Here is a 19,853-nt window from a genome sequence, read left to right as displayed (position 1 = left end):
AACGGAGCAGGCGGCGTCTTTAAAAAGGATGAATATACATGAATCCATGTGACTTACAGTTTTTTCCGATTTCTAAACGACAGTGGGTCCAACTGGAGCCACATGTGTAAAACTCTAACACAGTCTGCACAGCAGCACTTCATGTGGACCAAACTCTAGCTCCTTTTTCATTGTTGGACCAGTTTTCAAAATTCTCCACACTTCTCTCCTGACTCTCAACCTGCACAACACTGTGGATTTACAGCACTTTGTTTAAATGTTAAACACACCGCTGTCAAAACTGTAAACCAGGATGATTTCAGCCTGGTGACTTTCAAACACTGATGATTTTAGATGAAAGCCTCAGCAGGTGTCTTGTTTATACTTGGTAGTGAACACGTATAGCTATAGGGAAAGAGAAGAAAGACTTTTATTTTGGAAATGGAAGGAGAAGAGTGGCAGTGAGACAGGTTGGTGGAGGGAGAAGAGTGGCAGTGAGACAGGTTGGTGGAGGGAGAAGAGTGGCAGGGAGACAGGATGGTGGAGGGAGAAGAGTGGCAGATAGACAGGTTGGTGGAGGGAGAAGAGTGGCAGATAGACAGGTTGGTGGAGGAAGAAGAGTGGCAGGGAGACAGGTTGGTGGAGGGAGAAGAGTGGCAGTGAGACAGGTTGGTGGAGGGAGAAGAGTGGCAGGGAGACAGGTTGGTGGAGGGAGAAGAGTGGCAGTGAGACAGGTTGGTGGAGGGAGAAGAGTGGCAGGGAGACAGGTTGGTGGAGGGAGAAGAGTGGCAGGGAGACAGGTTGGTGGAGGGAGAAGAGTGGCAGTGAGACAGGTTGGTGGGGGGGAGAAGAGTGGCAGTGAGACAGGTTGGTGGAGGGAGAAGAGTGGCAGTGAGACAGGTTGGTGGAGTGCTACATGGAGTGTGTGTATGTGTGTTAGTGTTTTTCCTCTCAGTGTGTTCTGAGTGACAGTGTGTTATCTCCATGGCGATGGTTCACAGTGTTCCCTGCACTGAGCCTGTTTTGCAGCTGATGTGAACAGTTTAGCTCAGGTAAGTGTTGGTGATGCAGACTGTAGTTAGAGTTTTACACATGCAGCTGCAGTCATTTAGCAATAAAAAGAACTGTAAAACTTTCCTCTTTGACAACGGTATAGTTAGGGCTGACTCAGGTTTGCCTTGAACCAACTCTTAGTTAGTTATGCTGCTATAGGCCTACCGGGGGATTTATAATGATACACTGAGCCTCTCTCTCTCTCTCTCTCTCTCTCTCTCTCTCTCTCTCTCTCTCTCTCTCTCTCTCTCTCTCTCTCGAGTTTGGCTGTGCTTTCTGGTCCAGCAGAGTCCGCTGAGGTCCTGACCGACGCAGACTGCTAACTGGCCCACTGTGTGGCTGCTCAACAACGACTGCATTTTGGTCTAAGGCGACATGGTTGGGATGGATCCATCTCGGGGCAGCTGTGCCTGCCACCATGGACTACTTCTGTTGATACTACTACTACTATTAATACCACCACTACTACTACCAACACCAAACACAGATGGAACCCAAGATCCTGGTCTGCTCAAGATTTCTGCCTGAAAGCCTGTTAAGGCAGTTTTTTTCTCACCACTGTCGCTGTAACGCTCCTGGGTGATATTGGGACTTGAAAATGTATTGACTCTGAAAATCCTGAGCGTATTCTAGTCCTGCTCAATGTGTAAAGTGTCCTGAGATAACTTCTGTTGGGATATGACACCTTAAATAAAATTGAATTGAAAAATGGAATTGAACTGGTAAATGGTTGAGTATGAGAGGCTGCAAGGACTTGGCATAAATACAAATGGGACAGCACGTGACATGTTACGTTATATTGATGACTCAAAATCATGATATCTACAATTGTTGGTTTGTATTTTACATTTTTTACTGCCTGGTTTGAATGTCTTCCAGGCTCTTGTCATGTCAGATGAAGACGTAATTGTCAGATATTCTATTTACTTGTTGTAGTCAATAGCATCAATAAGCAAAAATGAAATAAAATCCATAATACCACACATTCCTGTCTATTCTGACCCACAAGTGCAAGAGGGTCAAAGTTCAAGGTGCAATGTAATGATGAAGTAGCAGTGAATGCATACTGCCTGCAACAGCAGCCTACTGTGTGAAGTCAGCTGCAACATATACTTACAGTTAAAGGAAAGAGCATGTGATTTGGAGAGCAGCCTTTAATATCCTCCTGAGAAAAGCAAAGCAGACCCCTCCTAAAAATGTCTCACAAAGCACGTTAGCCCACTGGGGGATTTATTTTGAAGGTGTTGGCCGGAAATCCGCTGTGTCGTTAGTCGGGAGTGGAAAATGTGGGGTAGGGAGGGGGATGTTCAGACCGTGAGGGAGGGAGGAGTTGGGTGTTGCCTCGGTCTCCGAGCTGTAGTCAGGATTCCCAGTCGAGACTCAGTCCCGTTACACGCCGCGACACCTGGCCTGCTGCTCCCGAGATATCTGCGCCCACTACGTTTGACTAACGGACCACCATGGGAGTCGAAGGTTGCACCAAATGCATCAAATACATGCTTTTCTTCTTCAACTTCATCTTCTGGGTAAGCAGCCTTGTTGTTTCTTTAACGCGTCCTGTGTTGACGGGAGTGCGCAGCGCGCCTCCCCTCTGATTAACGGTCTCGTCCGTCCAGGCGGGCAAAGTCCAGCTTTTACCCGCAGAATTAGCACATTACTGCCGCTACTCCTCTCGGAAAACCGCGCCAAGCCTTCTCACCACTAGGGGAGATTATGGTGAAATGATAGCAACCTAACAAATCAGTCGAAACGCGTGTGGCGTTGGTTTATGGGCTGATAACGGAGCAGACGAGCCGGAGTGGAGTCGCCTCGTGTGTCACATTAGCATAAAAACACATGGAGAAAACAGCGTCTTCAGACCCAAAATGACCAGTTCACTCGATAGTTTTACTTTGCTGGGATATAAAACTCAGTTCCGTCTATTTGAATCACCAAGAGAGGACCGTATATGGCATTGGCTCATTGAAAATGGCAAAATCATAAGTTTCTGGGAAGCTGTGGATGTTGGGCGGCTTTGGAGACCGCCTCGCTGGCGTTTGGAGAACGGCTTTGTTTGCATTACATCCTCCGCCCACCGTGTGTGTGTGTGTGTGCGCGCGTGTATGTGAGCGTGTGCGTGGTGGGGGGGACTCGTGGTGGTTTCCATTTGGTGAGTCAAGGCCCAGTGTTGGGTGATGGATAATGGAAACATTTGTGGGTGTTTAGTTTTTCTTGTGTAAGAGCTGCTGTAGAGTTTGTTCTCATCAGCTCCTTCAATTGATCCACATCTTCTCCAGTACTTTGTTTCTCTAAAACCCAGCAGTGGCCTAAATCCTGCCGAGCTGAAAACAATGTTAAGGGTTGATGGAAAACAGCCCAGTATACAGTACAGAGGGCTCCATTGGTGGGGATGCTTTTGGTGTTGTTGGTTAACATTCCAAAATACTGCGCAACAGGTTACAACTATTTATTTGTTGTCTCGCCGGCTGCAAGAAACCCCCCAACAATACACTGTTCACATTCATCCACCAGGAATTTGGGCCACTAAATGACTGGAGAACATATCATATTTTAGTGTGTTGGGCTGAAACGGACCCCAAGGGTGTTTTCACACTTGGTCCATTTCACACTCCAAGAGACCCCTCTGAAGCAAACCGTGCTCGGACCTCCTCAGGGAGGCCTTTGCCATTGTATTTTAGCGTTCTAGAGGCTTTCCGTTAGCGACACACTGTCAGATCAGTCAAAAAATATGAAATCTGAATTCCGGCTTCAACGCTTTCTAGCCGTCGATCCATGTCCTGAACAGCAAATATGTGTTGAAGTCGTCCTGATTTGCTAAGTATCAGTTAACGTTAACAGTTAACCATGCTAACGGAGGATGCATTGATTGATTATTCAGTAACTAATAGCATTGGGCGATATCTTTAACGCTATCATGATGTGTTCAAATGTAATCTTGTAAAATGAAGTTTGAAGATAAACCCAGTTGTTTGAAGGAGATGTTTTCACATGAATATGAAATAGATATTTCAGAGGGAATTAATTAGGAAAAAGCTCAGAGTTTTTCACACTTTCTGTGTGGAAGCGACACTCAACATCACATCATTGAAGAGGAAAGCATAGACTTTAATGAACTAGTAGTGTGAACAGGAACAGGACTGAGGCCCCATCAGAGCTGAGGTAGACCAGAATCACTCAGTGCGGTCACATGGTAGAATTGTATTGGTTTTTCCAAGAAATACGTTGCCACTCGACGGAGGGGGGGGGTCTCTCTAAAATCCCTGTTCACATGCTGTTGAATAATTCCGATAATGGTCAGTGACCTGGCTGACTCCGCCTTGTTAGATGGCGCTGTAGCCCTTTCTACAAGACGGTGTTAGAACTACTTCGGTACACGGCTACTTAAAAACAATAACAAATTATCTGGCGGCATACAGACAAAGATGGCGTTCGAGGAGTTAGACAGAGTAGTGTTGGCGTACATGTTGGGCATTTTGCAGTGTTTGGAAGACCATATGAACAAACACACAGAGTTTTTGATTTCGGTGATACGACACAAACTGTGCTGTCGGCGGTTGATATTACAAGCTATCGCGGAAAACGCGGATTTCTTCAAAGCCTTGGTATCGTTTGACTGTTCCGGCAACAACATTACTATTTATGATGGCGTCGGTGCTTCCTTCCACCTCCGGGTGAAATCCCCGGCGAAAATTCTCACGCATGCGCAGGACGCGAACACGATTCGATCTCGTTCACAAGTTGGCACAAGTCAAACAACGACTCAAGCCAGGGGTTGCAATCGGCTTCAGAAATCCTATCCCTACTCGTTTCTTATCCTGTCCACATGAATTTGATACGGTTTTGATGGGTTTAAGATCGTATAAAGCTCGCCCATGTGGACGCAATGACTGAGTCCTCTTTTAAATTAACCAACACATATAGAACTGAGTCCCTTTTCTGTTGGTCCACTCTAAGGCGACTGAGTTTGGTTCATTTAAAGAGGACTATATTCAATTCAATTCAATTTCAATTCAATTTTATTTATAGTGTCAAATCACAACAGAAGTCATCTCAGGACACTTAACACATTGAGCAGGACTAGAATACGCTCAAAATTTCAAGAGTCAACACCATTTAAAATTCCCAACATCACCCAGGGGCAAGCGTTACAGCTATATGTCAAAACACCCTACAAACAACATCCAAGTTGCCTTGAAAACATAGTTTCTGTTGAGAAACGCTTTGGTTGTTGGCGTCATCAAAAAATGTGTGCACGTTTGCAATGGAGGTATGGTTTTGTCAGTTAGTGTTTTGTGCTTGTAGCTGTAAGCATCCAGTAACACATACTCGTAATTTGTCTCCGGTGTAACATGCTGTGTTTCTCCACCAAATGCATGTATACATGGCCACTAAACACTGGCCCACTCTTAGTGCCCTTACATAGCTTGATACACTTTTCCATTGCCAAATCGCGTGCGCACACTAAATGACGTCATCGTTGTTTACAAACTGTAGAAAATATGTCCGTATTCTAGCCCTAAGATGATGAGATTCGGGGAGGAAAAGAGAAGATGATCAGTATTTTTAGACGAGCGGAAATAGGTGGCTTAAGAGAGGGTGATTATAGGGGCCAACAGGGTCTTTTATTGATCACTTCTATTCATTTAAAATGTACACTCTTCCGTATTAACTTTCAAACACTTCCAGCCTCTTTGCAGAGACAATCTAGACACATTAGAGGTTGTTAGTAGTTTAAGTGCAGTACAGGCTGACGCGTTGCAGACAGCTCCCTCATTTTAGAAGCAGCTTCATCAGCAGATCTGCAAGCTAGTGGGTGAGAGTTTTAAAGTGTTGCAGGCAACGTTGTTAAGAAATATCTCCAGGTGTCCAGTTAGACATGCTGAACATTTGCTGTGTCATTGTATGTCAGTCTGCGGTATTATTTGTATTGTTTGGGTTTGCAACATATAATAGACTTGTATAGAAAACAGAAAAGTAGCAAATCATATTTGTTACATTTGCTTGTGGAAAAACACTGCCGATTAATGGGTTGGCAAAATTGTTGCAGATTAATATTTGGTTCACTAATCAATTAATCGGATATAAGTGTTTGCCTTAATTTATTTTCTCCACATTATCAAATTGAAGGATATCAGAGTTTCAGCAGATATCGTCATTGTTGGTTTTTGTAGAATGTATCATTTGTTTTTCATGTCTCCGTCTGAGCCGGTGTCGCGAATCGGGCGGTCTGGTCGGGCGTAGTCTTAAGAACAGGTTGTTTTATTTGTTCGCCGCGGGCGGGTGTCGTCTAGAATCGTTAAAAAGCACCAGCAACAAAATTTGTTGAGATTTAAATAAAGAAAATAAATAAATAAAAAAAACATTTATCTTTAGCATTTCTTTCCCTTTCTTTTTTTCTTATCGTTATTCCTGTTTCTAGTCATTGACTGAATGTGTTAAGGAATTAACAGTGTATATGTGAACTATATACAATGTACATTTTTTTATCCGATCACTCGATTAATCAATGGAATAATCGGTAGATTACTCGATTACAAAAAGATTCGATAGCTGCAGACCTAGTCTCCATTTTACATGTTGTTTTTCTACAATCTCTACTTTTTTTATACACAACATTATCATTAATAACAGAAATCACCACAAAACTGATATTTGCAGTGTTTATGTTTAAATATTAACCCTGTAATTATGGTATTTTCAGACACCTGAAGGCAAAAAATCTTAGCCCTACCAGGTGACAATTTAATGTCATGATCAGCTCTGTTTGGCAAAAATGTGAGGTGATGGGTTTAAACCTCTAGCTGGAACGATGTGGACCAGTTGTTGGTGAACTCTCACCTGGCATTACAGTTTGACCCCAGGAACCACAAAAGGAAATGCTCTTCCTCCTGATGACCATCCACCTCTGACCACCATCATCAATTATGAATGTCAACGAAAGTGCTGGTGTCAACAATACGCTCTTTCTTTCCCATCGCCGCACTTTTCTCGGTCTGACCGTTTGGGACCAGAGAGTTAATAATTGAGCCACAGTTCCAACACTATCTAACAGAGATAACAGCCAGAGAGTCAGCATTCCCAAGCAGCAGCTTCAGCGCCACATACAGGTGTCGTATTCCTGAAGAACATTGTCCTCTTTGGACTTGTTTCAATGTCAGAATCTGTGCCAGTGACACTTGTAAGTGACACAAGTGGTCACCACTGGTTTATGTTGGTGTGTTAACCCTTGGTTGAAATGAGACCACGATTAAATCTGATATAAGGTTGAATTATTGAAATGATGTCCTTAGAGTCTGTCATTCGATCAGCTGGTCGGCTTTTAAAAACCAATCAAACTGTTTAGAATGAAGATTGGCCAATAACGATCAGCGGTCAAAAGAAACATTTTTCATAATGTTTAGCCATTTGAACTGGAGCTGCCGAATGTTTACCTGCCGCTCGATCACACACCTGCAGCCCAGCTTCACCCATCAGTCGACACCAACGTACACAAACGGGACCATGCTGGTCGTCCGTCACACACAGTAATATTACAGTCACATGCAAATGGGAGACACAGCGGCAGCTGCGGCACACAGTGCAGCCACACACACTCCCACACAGATGTAAAGCACTATTCTTGCAGTTAACACTCACAAGTCCAAAAAAACTTGTGGGGGAACAAAACATCTGGAAATACTAACTTAATCAGACACGTATTGTAATTCATTCACATGCTGCTGCTCAGAATAATCACAGCTCTTCTGCCAACAGCGTGGCGTTCCCCCTCTCCTCTGTCCGGGAGTTATGTGTTGACCACGTGAGTTAATATCATAGACTATGAAAGAAGTGCACATGGCCCCCGTAATATCTCCCAAGGGTTTGTGGCATTTTTTCAAAAATGTCTACACAGTTGGACTTCCGCGTTAGCTTCACTTCTCAGTCCTGGGTGTAGCTCCCTGGTTAATATAATATAATGTAATATTATATAATATAATATAAGACGCTGCCAACGGATAAAGTTGTACTTATAATCAACTGTTATGATGCAAAAATGCGAAAACGGGAAGATAATGTCCTGCCAGTCCTGAAAAATAACTTAACTTGATTGTTATGCAGTACAGCACCACTCTCCTCTCTTTTTAACACGTATTCCACTTTAACCCTTTTAGTTTTATTGGCTGATAGAAAGCCAGTAGTTGCTTGCGCCAGGCCCTCATTGTATGCATCAACATGATGTATATGATGCACAGCAACTTCGCTTGAGCTTGAAGAGTCATGTAAATATGCACAACATAGCAAGAGACATGGTGCACCACTCTCCTCTCTTTTTAACACGTATTCCACTTTAACCCTTTTAGTTTTATTGGCTGCTCTAAAACCCTCTGGGAAAGGATCCGTCAGAACACTCTGACTGCAATGTGCGGTCGTTGAGCAGCCAACCGCCGACACTGGCTCTTTAAAAAGAGAGACCTCCTGTTTCCATATATCACACTGGACACTCAGAGGGTGAAGAGGCTACAAGGGAGGGGGGGGGGGGCACTGTTTGGTGGTATGGGAGTCTTATGGGAACTGCAGGCAACACCCCAACCCCCCACTTCTGGTCCCCCAGAGTGCCCAGCATTCTACAACCCCCCCTGTACTCTGGGCAACAGGCAGAAATAGACACTGGAGGGAAGGCTGGCTGATCTCACACTACATGATATTTGAAGCAATTTCAGAGTTTCCCTTTCGGGTTTAGTCATTGAGCATGCCGATGAAGACGCTGTTATGACTTTTCCCTGAAAATAAAACTTGTGTCATATAAGTCTTGGGTTTTACGCAGAAGGAAGCTGATATGCCGACCCAGTCATTCACCAGTGGGGGCGCTCTCTGTAGCCCGTTTTACACTTCCTTTACAATGTGGGTATCACTCCTTTTTTCCACACCTTCATTATTGTAAAAGGTACAGAGACAGAACGTGTCGTCAGAATCGTTCCACCTCTGAGTCGGCAACGAAGGTAGTCTCAGAGCCGTAACAGAGAAGCGATGCCTCAGTGAATGGAGAGAGCCGGAACAGAAGGTGGCATTTTGAAGACGCTTTGAAAAGTGTTGCGTGCAGGACCCGCCACCATATAACAGGCTCAGAGCGTTGATCGGAAGAAGATAGAAAGCCAGTAGTTGCTTGCGCCAGGCCCTCATTGTATGCATCAACATGATGTATATGATGCACAGCAACTTCGCTTGAGCTTGAAGAGTCATGTAAATATGCACAACATAGCAAGAGACATGGTGCTGGCAGACCAAACTCAAAATCCAATATTTTTTTCTTCCTGGAAATCAAAATATGACTCATGCTTACATGAGTCATATGCTTACATCAGCTAGCACCAACCAATTTCAACCAATAATATTATGACATCCATCCATCAATCTGAACGTTTGGAGGTGAAGAGCTAGAGACGGTCTTGACTTTTCAACCATTAATTAATTTCTCTTAATCTCGCTCCGCACTGTTGCCGTTGTTTTGCGCTGTTATCACCTTTTGCTGTGAGCTGCTAGCTCGGCCGTGAACATGTTGAATGTTGAAATCCTTCTGCTCCTGATATTGAACCAAGCACCATTCTTTCATGAAATGGTTTCACTTTTACTTAACCACTCCACAAATAAGTTGCCAGTAGACCTTTTTAGCTACTGGTTGGAAATGGTTGACGCATGAGTCATGACTCTTGCTACTCCCACTTAATTTCACTCATGTTTCAGTGATTCTCTAAAATGAAGCAGCCTGAAACAGTTTTAGATCTGCGCTTGATAGCTTTTGAAAAGCTGCCAGTCCCTCTGACTCAAACATTCCTGATACCATATATTTAGTTTTGGTTCATCATAAACCAGCAGCTCATAGATGTGTTTGTTCGTCAAACCCCTTTGTGTGTCCTTTAGCCTTTTGAGACAACCTGGGACCAGGACTGTTCCTGACCTCATTAGTGGGAGGTGTAGCTGCGCTGCTCTGGTATCGGCCACAGCCCAGGCAAAGCATAATAATCATAGATTACAAATAGGGTCTGTCTGGGTTCTCCCTCTGATATATATATATAGGCCGTAAAGTAAAGCCTTTCAGAAAATGCTTTAAATCTTTATGCATTTCAGTGATGAGTAATTCTCTAAGGAGGTGGGGAGTTCACTTAAAGTTAGTGACTCATTCTGTGTGTGTGTGTGTGTGTGTGTGTGTGTGTGTGTGTGTGTGTGTGTGTGTGTGTGTGTGTGTGTGTGTGTGTGTGTGTGTGTGTGTGTGTGTGTGTGTGTGTGTGTGTGTGTGTGTGTGTGTGTGTGTGTGTGTGTGTGTGTGTGTGTGTGTGTGTGTGTGTGTGTGTGTGTGTGTGTGTGTGTGTGTGTGTGTGTGTGTGTGTGTGTGTGTGTTGTGTGTGTGTGGAATCTCTGCACTCTTGCCAGTTATGGTGTTGATCTGGTTGCTGGGCAGCAGCTGGCCGCAGCTCTGGAATGAACCTTGCTAAGGGAGGAGGAGGAGGAGGATGAAGAGGGAGTAGGGGGGAGGCTCCTGAGCCTGTTTTGGTTCACAGAAACTAGTGTTAGCTACTTTAATTTAGATATTCTCTTTGATCACATTCTCTTATTTTGAATGAATTGACGTATGAGTTTTCTAAGATATCCAGCGTCTGCTGTGTCCGTTACTGGTTTATTTTACCGCCGGTCTGTGTGGTGATGCTTGTTACTGAGATACATGCTAACTCTAGCTATATTTAGGATGTCTTTGTCTTGGGCCAAACAAAATGACTCAGGAAGGCGTATGTCTATTTAAACCAGCCTGAAGAACAATACATTTCAGTTACAAAGTTACATATTGCAGTTTGTGCAGGGCTTCCCCAAGGAAATTGGTTAGACAAAGAAGTATGAAAAAAAAAAAATAGTTTTCCCAGGGTTCACCAGCCAATTTTCTGAGTATGCTTGTTAAAAGTTCACGTGCATGAATGAGAGCTGCACCAATTGATAGGCCACCGGTGGTCAGCTGATTGTTTACACATATGTTGCATGATGTTTTTACATCATCACAGCCACACACACACAACAACAACGCACAAAGGGCTGAGTGGAAGCATCCAGAGGCTGCAGGATGTGAGGTGTGTGATGAGATGCACTGAGACATCAGCCTCCAAAGGCAGCCGTTTAGAGAGAAGGTAACTTGGAGGTGAGCGTTCACGCAGAGGCTAGCCAAGTTTATTTGTATAGCACCATTTATACACAAGGCAATTCAAAGTGCATTACAGAGGCAGATAAATACATCAATTGCAAAGATATTCAAATTTACAGTAAGAATAGTTAAGTATAGAATTAAGACAGAATAAAAACGGGAAAAGTGCCATTTTAAAACGATAAAAGAAATACCGGTAGATAAATGTGTGAGCGCTGCATTAAACAATAATGGTTTCAGCCCTGATTTAAATGGGCCCTCAGGTGGTCAGGGAGTTTGTTCCACAGGTGGGGAGTATAGAAACTAAATGCTGCTTTACCCTGCTTGATCCTGATCCTTCTCAGTAAACCTGTCTCAGATGACCTGAGGGGTCTGGATGCTTCGTAACGAACAAGTAACTCTGAGATGTATTAAGGCCAGAGACCATTAAGTGCCTTGCGGAACAGTAACATGATTTTAAAATCTATCCTTTTACACACAGGAAGCCAGTGCAATGATTTAAGGACAGTGATATGGTCCATTTTCCTGGTGTTGGTCAGGACTCTGGGCGGACTCTGATTTTTTTACTGAGACCTGTAAAGACACTAGAGCTGTCTATTTTCCTCTATAATACTATTCAAATTTCATTCCATATTTTTTTCAATATTCAAATTATATTTGAATATTGTGCTGCGTCTCCGTTGCTATGGCTACGCCCTCTCGTCTCACCGTCGGCTCTACTTTCAGTTTCTCACGTACATCCTGCTGTTCGTCTCGTTCCAAATGAATAAGACAATTGAGACTCGTGTCCATCTAGCTAGCAGTAAGCAGCATGAATGCATCTTTGTCATGACTGCATCGCTTCTAGAGGTCCATCAATATCTTTGTTTTCATTTCACCGAGTGCTGCGGCGGTTATTTCTGCGTACGCGCCGCTGTCTGCTATTTCTGATAGTGAGGTTTCAGAAAACTTTATTGTTCATCAGACTTCATGTGTCAAAAGCATCCGTTTATGCGAGTAGGCCAGGCGGAAAAAAAATGTAATACTAATTTCAGCATTTGAATACTATTGATTTTTTTTTACTATTCAAATTATATTCAAGTTCATTCCAACAGCCCTAAAAGACACCATTACAATAATATAACCTACTGAAAATAAATGCATGAACATGTTTTTCTTGTTCATGACAGAAATCCCTCAATTTGTTATGTTTTTAAGATGGTAATAATTCATTCATAATCATTAACTATACCAAAATGTATGACTTAGTCTGTAGTTTGCATTGAGCTGGAAGAAATTCTGGCTCATCCACTCATTGATATGTTGAATACACTCAGTGAACATAAGGGACTGTAGTCATGTGGGGAAACTGTAACGTAGAGTTGTGTCACCGGCATAGGTGTGGTAAGAGATGTTGTAATACTTCATAATGAGCTAGGAGGAGCATGTATATCAGTCTGGGAATGGAGCCCTGAGGAACTGAAGTTATTGATGCATCACTGTTAAGATGTATGTCATTCAAAACCTAAATAAGTGCAGTCTTAGTGCTGCGGTGTGGTTGACACCCACTGGAAAGCATTGAAGAGATTGTTTTGGCTCAAGAAAGTGGGAATTTGCAAATAAACATTTTCAAGGGTCTTCCCCAAAAATGTTAGGTTTGATATTGGCCTGTAGTTACTTGTTACTGAGGCATCCAGATTAGACTTTTTATAAAAGAGGTTTGATTTCTGAAGTTTTCAAGGTCTCAGGAAAATGCTCTGATTAAAGAGAAGTATTAGTACTACTTGCAAAACTTCTTTTGCAATGCAATAAAAAACATGTTTTAAAAGGCTTATAGGCAGCAGCTCGTGGACTTTAAGTGTTGAACAGTTTCTGTCACACCTGCATAATCTAGGAGTTGGACATTTTTGAGATAAAATAAAGACTTTGAGGTACAAGTGACATAACCATGTTGCCTGAGGTGGAGCTGTATACTGTGTGTCTTATCATCAGAATTGTATCAGTGAATAAAGCTGCAAAGTCACTGCATGACTTGTTGGACAGTAATTCAGGAGGAACTGACGGTAAAGGGTTTGTCAGTCTGTGGACAGCGGTGAATAAGATGCAGGCGTTGTTTTTATTGCTAATCAGAGAAAAAAATACTTTTTCAGTTTCCTGGTTATAGAAACAAAGACTCGCTTATTAGATGTCGTAATGAACCTGGAGTTTAGTTTTTCACCAACTGCATTCAGCCCATCTTCACTCTCTTTAATGAGCTTTTACCAGTGTGGCGTACCTCCATGGTGACTTTTTCTTTCCAGGAACATTGGAACTGAAAGTATTTTTATAGTACTTTATTGCAGATCATTATTACTCTCACAATAAGTTGATCGTGGTGAAATTCCATTATGTTACCTTTTTTCTTTTTCTTTATAGAACCTTGTACTTGTAATGTACTGAACTGATGGAAGTGCATGTGTTGTGTGTTGCAGCTTGCGGGAGGTGTAATTCTGGGCGTGGCCCTGTGGCTGAGACATGACCCGAAGACCAGCAACCTGCTGGAGCTTGAATTGGATGGAGCCCACGCTCCCAGCACCTTCTACATCAGTACGTTTCTCATCCCTACCATCTCTACTACAGTCTGTCTCCGCCCTTTGTCTGATGAAAAATCTCTTGCTCAATCTTCTATTGATGCACTCAAGCTTTGGTGTCTGAGCTCATTTATGTTATTTCCACACAACGCTGCCCTTTATCCACTAACAGGGCCCAGTTAAATGTTACTCACTGCATTTATTAAAATGGAAATACTCCAATGTTATTTAGTCTTTAAATGAATTTGACTAATTTTGTTCAGATTGTAGAAAGACAGGTTTAAATAAAAAGCCTTAAAGTTTGCATCATCCAATCTGTTGAAAGAAAAGAAGTTGCCTGGAAACAGTAAGTCATGTGAAAAACTCATATTTTACAACATATTCTATGTCTGCGTCATTCTACGTCACTGATGAGGTAAAATCATCTGTAGCTCAAAATTGCACAAACTACAAAACACACCCATTTGAGCTGGTTCAGACCACAGGAAGTGACATTGGGCTGAGTTTCGAAATACAAGTTAACATTGAATTTATCGTGGCAGGTTATTTGATCAGTAGTTTTCCCTTTCACTATAATGCTCAACGTAATCAATAAAAGCTATAATACAGCCATATTATGAACCCAGTATCTGTTAATGAGTACATTATAGCATTTCTTTGATAATGAAGAAGTAATATATATATATATATATATATATATATATATATATATATACATATACACACACACACACACACACATAAACAGTCAGTATATAATGTGATATGTCCACATTATCTATTAATGGCCAGAATAAGCAGATCTCCTTTAGGGCCCTATGATTAAGATGAATGTCATATTCATTATTCATAAAGAAGAAGTGCAGGACTTTTAAATAAAAATTAATAGGGCTGCCACTAACGACTAACTTTCTATCAATTAATCCATCTAATATTTTGCTGATTAGTACATGAATGATTGATTTTCCTCCAAAAAATCAAATGGACCATTTAATTTAACTATGCCATTTTTTAATGCAGCACAAAACGTAATGAAACACTTGGCAAAAAAGTATTTTGTCATGGCAACACATCACCTGGTGGCTTATTAGATTCAAGTGGGTCCACTGATTGGTTTGGGAAAATCACATTGACTTTGTGTAGGAGAAGAATCAACATAGACAACATACATAATTGAAACACAATGAGCTCAATGTTTTTATTGTACTTGTAATGTTCTTAATGTGCGGCGCTGCTGAGGTTTGTTTGCCATATAAGTTACAATCAGTTGTTCTGATCCACAACATGTAGGATCACCAATTTAATAAAAATTGATCCGTCTGAGCTGAACAGCATGTTATCCAGAAAATTATCCATCAACCGTTTTTTTTTTATATTAATCAACAGTGAAAAGGGCGTGTCAGAATTTCCCAGAACCTTTCAAATTGCTTGTTTTTTCTGACCAACATTTCAAAATGGAATTTTCTGTGATGTAAAATAGAGAAAAGCAGCACATTTTGACATTTGAGAAGTCATTGATGATTCAACTTCCTACTAGTCTGCCGAACGGAGTCCAGTTAATCACTTGCACATACAGTACAGTACACACAGGTCTCTCTCATTATTAAACTGGTGTGAAATGTGTTGGGACAAAGAGGAGCGGCGCTGCCACGCCCAGATCGCCAGCCACTTGTGACCAGGACTAACAGAGGGCACACAGCTCGTCACATGACTGTAAAAGCCTGCTCTCCCACACAAATCTGCATCCACGTTAGCGACTCAGTTCCTCCTGTGAGTCATCCGCCTCCCGAGTAAGAAGAGACATGAAAGGGAAGATGACAGGAGAACGGCATGATCACCAAATACATGTGAGATCTAAAATGCAGCTACAGGACAACTAATGGAGGGTGTGTTTGGGTCGTTGTTTCCTCCGTCGTCTGTGGCGACATAGCTGTGGTCGTTCAATAAAAAAAGGCTCATCATTCAGAGAGGAACTACTTAGGGACTTTCTCTTGATTGCATCCTACGCATTACATAAAGCCTCCCTCTCATTCCGGAGGAGGGGAGAAAAGGCCTCGTCGGTTAAGGAAAAAATTCCTCACTAGTCCTTCCTCCTCCTCGCTCCTCCTCCTCCTCTTCTTCCTCCTCCTCACCAGCTCCACCCTCTTCCTCCCTCTTCCTCCCTCCTCCTGTGAAAGTTTTCCTCTCCTTCCCTCCGCCTGGTTTCTTTCCACTGTCGCTCTCCCTTACAAGCCCATCTGGTTGTGGTTAGTGTTCGAGTCACGCTGTCTCACTTCTCCTTATTTTTCCTTTCGTCCTTCCCTCCCTCCCTCTATCTCTGTCTGCCCTTTTTTCCCCTCCCCTCCCCTCCCGTCTCCATCCCCTGCTGCCAGGAACATTTCAATATGGAGTCCTACATCTGCTTCTCTCACCCCGACCCGCTCACAGACACAATTACCCCAGTGGCACTCCGCCTCTCGCCTTTCTCCAGTGGGGTTGTCGGTTAACAGACGGATCACTTTTTACTTTTAGTCTGTTCTCTAAACTATCGCAGTTTATCTGAAATGAACTCAACTACATCCGAATGATCAGCTGAAAGCGTCTCGGTTCACATTAAGTCGTGTTGTTTTCCAGTCACATACAGTTTCTTAGTAAAAATGAAGTTGAGGGTCAGTTCCTTCCAGGTTACGTAATCATTGTGGCTTTTGTGGCGAAGTTAGAAACGGTCATGAGGTTGCTGGCTGGGCTGAGAGGATACTAATGCTGATCTTTGTGAGAAATACTTCCGTCTTTATCAGACCGTTGACTCTCAGTTATGTGTCTGAAAACACACGCCAATACTTCACACAGTTTACAGTTAAGGCAGCTTCAGGCAGCAAAGATGCCGCAAATGAAACGTCAATAGATATTGGACTAGGCTATGTGGTTGTGTTCAAATTGATTAAAACTAATTAACTGAATTAGCTATTTTTTTTTTTTTTTTACGTGTCAGCATGAGACAATATGACATTTCATGTCACGGTTATTCCGGTCAAAATGATTCACGATATCATCCTGATAATCAATAAGCTTAAAACTCTGAAAAATGGCAGCAAAACATACTGAAATCACTTTACATTTTATTGCGTCACAGATAAGACATCTTTTTTTCAGTGAAAAACATTAAAATAATCAAAAATAAAATAAAATTAGCATACATCTTAAGATCTCCCTGCATAAATACAGGATAAATACTTTTTTCCATGGTGAGTCTCCATTATCGAGATAATCGCAAATATCGTATGGAGTGACTTGAAAAAGCTGTTTAGCTTAATATCATGGTAGAGACGTAAAAATAGAGCATGATTTAAAATGGTCAAACATGGTTTGTATTTTTGCTTATGATTTATGACCATCTTATTTGAGCTTATTTGATTTTTCAATTAAAGATCCCAAAAATATGCCACTTATTTGTGATGCAATAAACTTTTTATTTTAAGCATATTTTGATGATTATCTCAACAATATTGTGAATCACAATTATTTTGGCGAGGATACTTCTTAACATTACATAACATACTGTCCCATGCCTAGTCTACAGTGTTGACACCCTGTCTGCTGGTTGAGAATGTCCTTTTCACTGTTTTGATGTCAACCTGGAGAATTTGCCCTTAAATGGTTGGATGGCAGTATTATTTATAGAGTACCACAATATAAAACGGAACCGGAAGCAGCAGGAAGGAAAGCTTTCATTGTATAATAAACAATAGTCGGATGACTAACACCATAGACTGCATTAGCCATAAGATTAATTAATAGAGATTAGAGTGAAATTCTCCCCGACATCCTCTTGGAGTGATATAGAAGACATTTGGAGACGATTAAACAAATAGACATTACAACATTACACAGTCAACCTTATTCAGACAGAGATGCACCTGTGCTAATAATCCTAAAACTACTAAACCAGAGGTAACACCTATTTTCTAGGATTGGTCTTCCCAGTCCATTAAATCCTTCGAGTTATCAAAATCATTTAAAGAAGCTCACCACATGGAATTTGGAGTCAGAGGCTACATAATGTGACCAATTTAGATTGACACCAAACAAGGCAGTAATGGGCTGCACATCAATAGTAATATGCTTCACTTGGGCTACGTCACACTCATACGTTTTTAATTCAAAACTCATAACTTTTGCTATATTTATGCCCAGCGTCCACACTAGTTACCCTCAAGTTGCCAAAATGTTTCACAACTTGTGAGTTGCGTTAGAACGCCTACAACACTGACGTTTCAAAACGTTTTCATTTCAAAACACTGGAGTTGCGTCCTAGGCTGGACGGGCGGACCGGAAAAGTTTGATCACTTCTGGGTCGGGTTTTATCCGACTACGCATTTACAGTATCTGGTGTTCGGATCCACTGGATCCATGGGGCCAAAACAGTGGAAGACTGGAGGCGGGACACAACCTAATAAAAGCTTTATCCATGTCTGGCTTCTTATCACAATCCATTAAGATGGCCAAAATAATATCTCCACAGAGAGCCTCAGAACTGATTTTAGAAGAGAGAGAAGATTGGGAAGATAGTGAAGAGGACGATATTTCAGAATTTGAGTATCACATTTCTGACCATTCAGAGACTGACAGTGAGTTATAAAAGTGGGATGAGGATCAGCCACCCCCAAAACGAAGCCGTCAGCAGGTAGCCACATTTTAAAAATGACCCCAATTACCCAATAACGGCAATATGTACTTCCCTGAATGAGCTGTTGCAGTGTGAGAGTAGTCACTCCTCCTGTCCACTGGCTCATCCTGCAGAACATCCCGATTCCACAACTCACTGCTGGTCTGTTCTGTTTCCTGTTGATAAAAACATGTTTCTAAGACTTGTTACAGTTAAACTGTTAAACTGAGTAATAGAAATGCATGTACTCCAATGAGAAGCTAAAGATGGAAAAAAAGCTGACTAACGACTGTGTTCTGAGTGCTCTCTGAACTTTTCAGAAAAGTGCTGGTCACTGTACAAAATTGAGGAGAAACAAATACTATCATAACAAAGACCGAAAGGCTGATTTGCGGGAGCAGATCGTCTTCTTGCTGTCAGATTGGTTGGTGACAAGCACATCTTGTCTCTATAGCCTACAGTCTGAAGCAATACCCTCCTCATGGTGAAAAGAAAAGAATACCAAACAAACATCTAGTAGCCCAAATATATCATACAACCGTGGCTCGGGTGGTGATGGTGAAGTTATTATCGTCATAGACCCCCAGTGCCCTGCGGTTGTTTTTCTGATGCCATGTGGGCACCAGGGCCTCAGAGACCCAAACACTCCCTCCCAGAAAGCACAAAGGCTTGACACAGGCAGACACCATGCACCTCTCACAAACAAGGCACACATTAGGATGTACTCTTGCCAGTTTAGTTTGAGAAAAGGCGGGAGCGATGGGCTAATTCAAACCCGACCAGATCGTTTTTAAAGCATGATGAGGATTTGTGCACTTCTTTGAGCATTCACCTTTTGCAAACATTTCTCCTTGCCACTTTTTATGACTTGTTCGCACATCATGTGGTCTTCTTTTTATGTGTAGCCTTGAAAGTCGAGATGATCTTAACACGTCTCACGGTAATGCCACGATGTTGAGAGTCACGTAATCCACCAGCTCGTCTTCCGACTGCACAAGGCAGATGTGGAGGGGCCTGCTGAATGTGAGCAGATAGAGAGCATAATGGAAGAGGATCCATCGGGAGATTAAATCAAGACGGACAGGAAAAAGACTTTTAAGTAAATGGAATTATTGAGAGCATAATTTCAAATGAGCAGATGCATTAAACGGGACAGATGGGTGGCGGTGAAGAGAGGGAGAGATTGAGACGGCAGAACGGCATGGAAGGAGGGGAGGGACTGTCTACTGGAGAGCAACTGTACAAGAGATGGAGGGAGCACTTGGTCCGGCTCCAGCGTATCGATTTACAAATTTGTCTGTGTGTGTGTGTGTGTGTGTGTGTGTGTGGCTCTGTGGGTAGAAAAGAAGTGGGGGATGGGGGTTATGTGGTACGGGACCAGTTAGTGGTGCAAAATCAAATTATGTCTGAGCTGACAAGCAGGAGTAATGATGCTGGGGCTGAACACGGAGAGCTGCACTCC

At 42.3% G+C, this 19,853-nt stretch overlaps 1 protein-coding gene across 1 annotated transcript in view; it reads left to right on the top strand.

Moving 5' to 3' along the window:
- Positions 1-2,383: 2,383 nt before the first annotated feature.
- The window catches only part of LOC311013328 (CD81 antigen-like), a 28,247-nt gene continuing 10,777 nt past the window's right edge, over positions 2,384-19,853 (top strand). The window contains exons 1-2 of the mRNA XM_084009358.1: positions 2,384-2,558; positions 13,648-13,762. Coding sequence (XP_083865484.1) covers positions 2,493-2,558; positions 13,648-13,762 — 181 coding nt within the window. The 5' untranslated portion in view covers positions 2,384-2,492. The remainder of the gene's footprint in view (positions 2,559-13,647; positions 13,763-19,853) is intronic.

The sequence above is a fragment of the Eutrigla gurnardus genome (genome assembly GCF_963514095.1).
Source record: "Eutrigla gurnardus genome assembly, chromosome: 1".
Lineage (NCBI taxonomy): Eukaryota > Metazoa > Chordata > Actinopteri > Perciformes > Triglidae > Eutrigla > Eutrigla gurnardus.
Note: the sequence above shows the minus strand (reverse complement) of the source record. Positions and strands in the feature narration are given on the sequence as shown.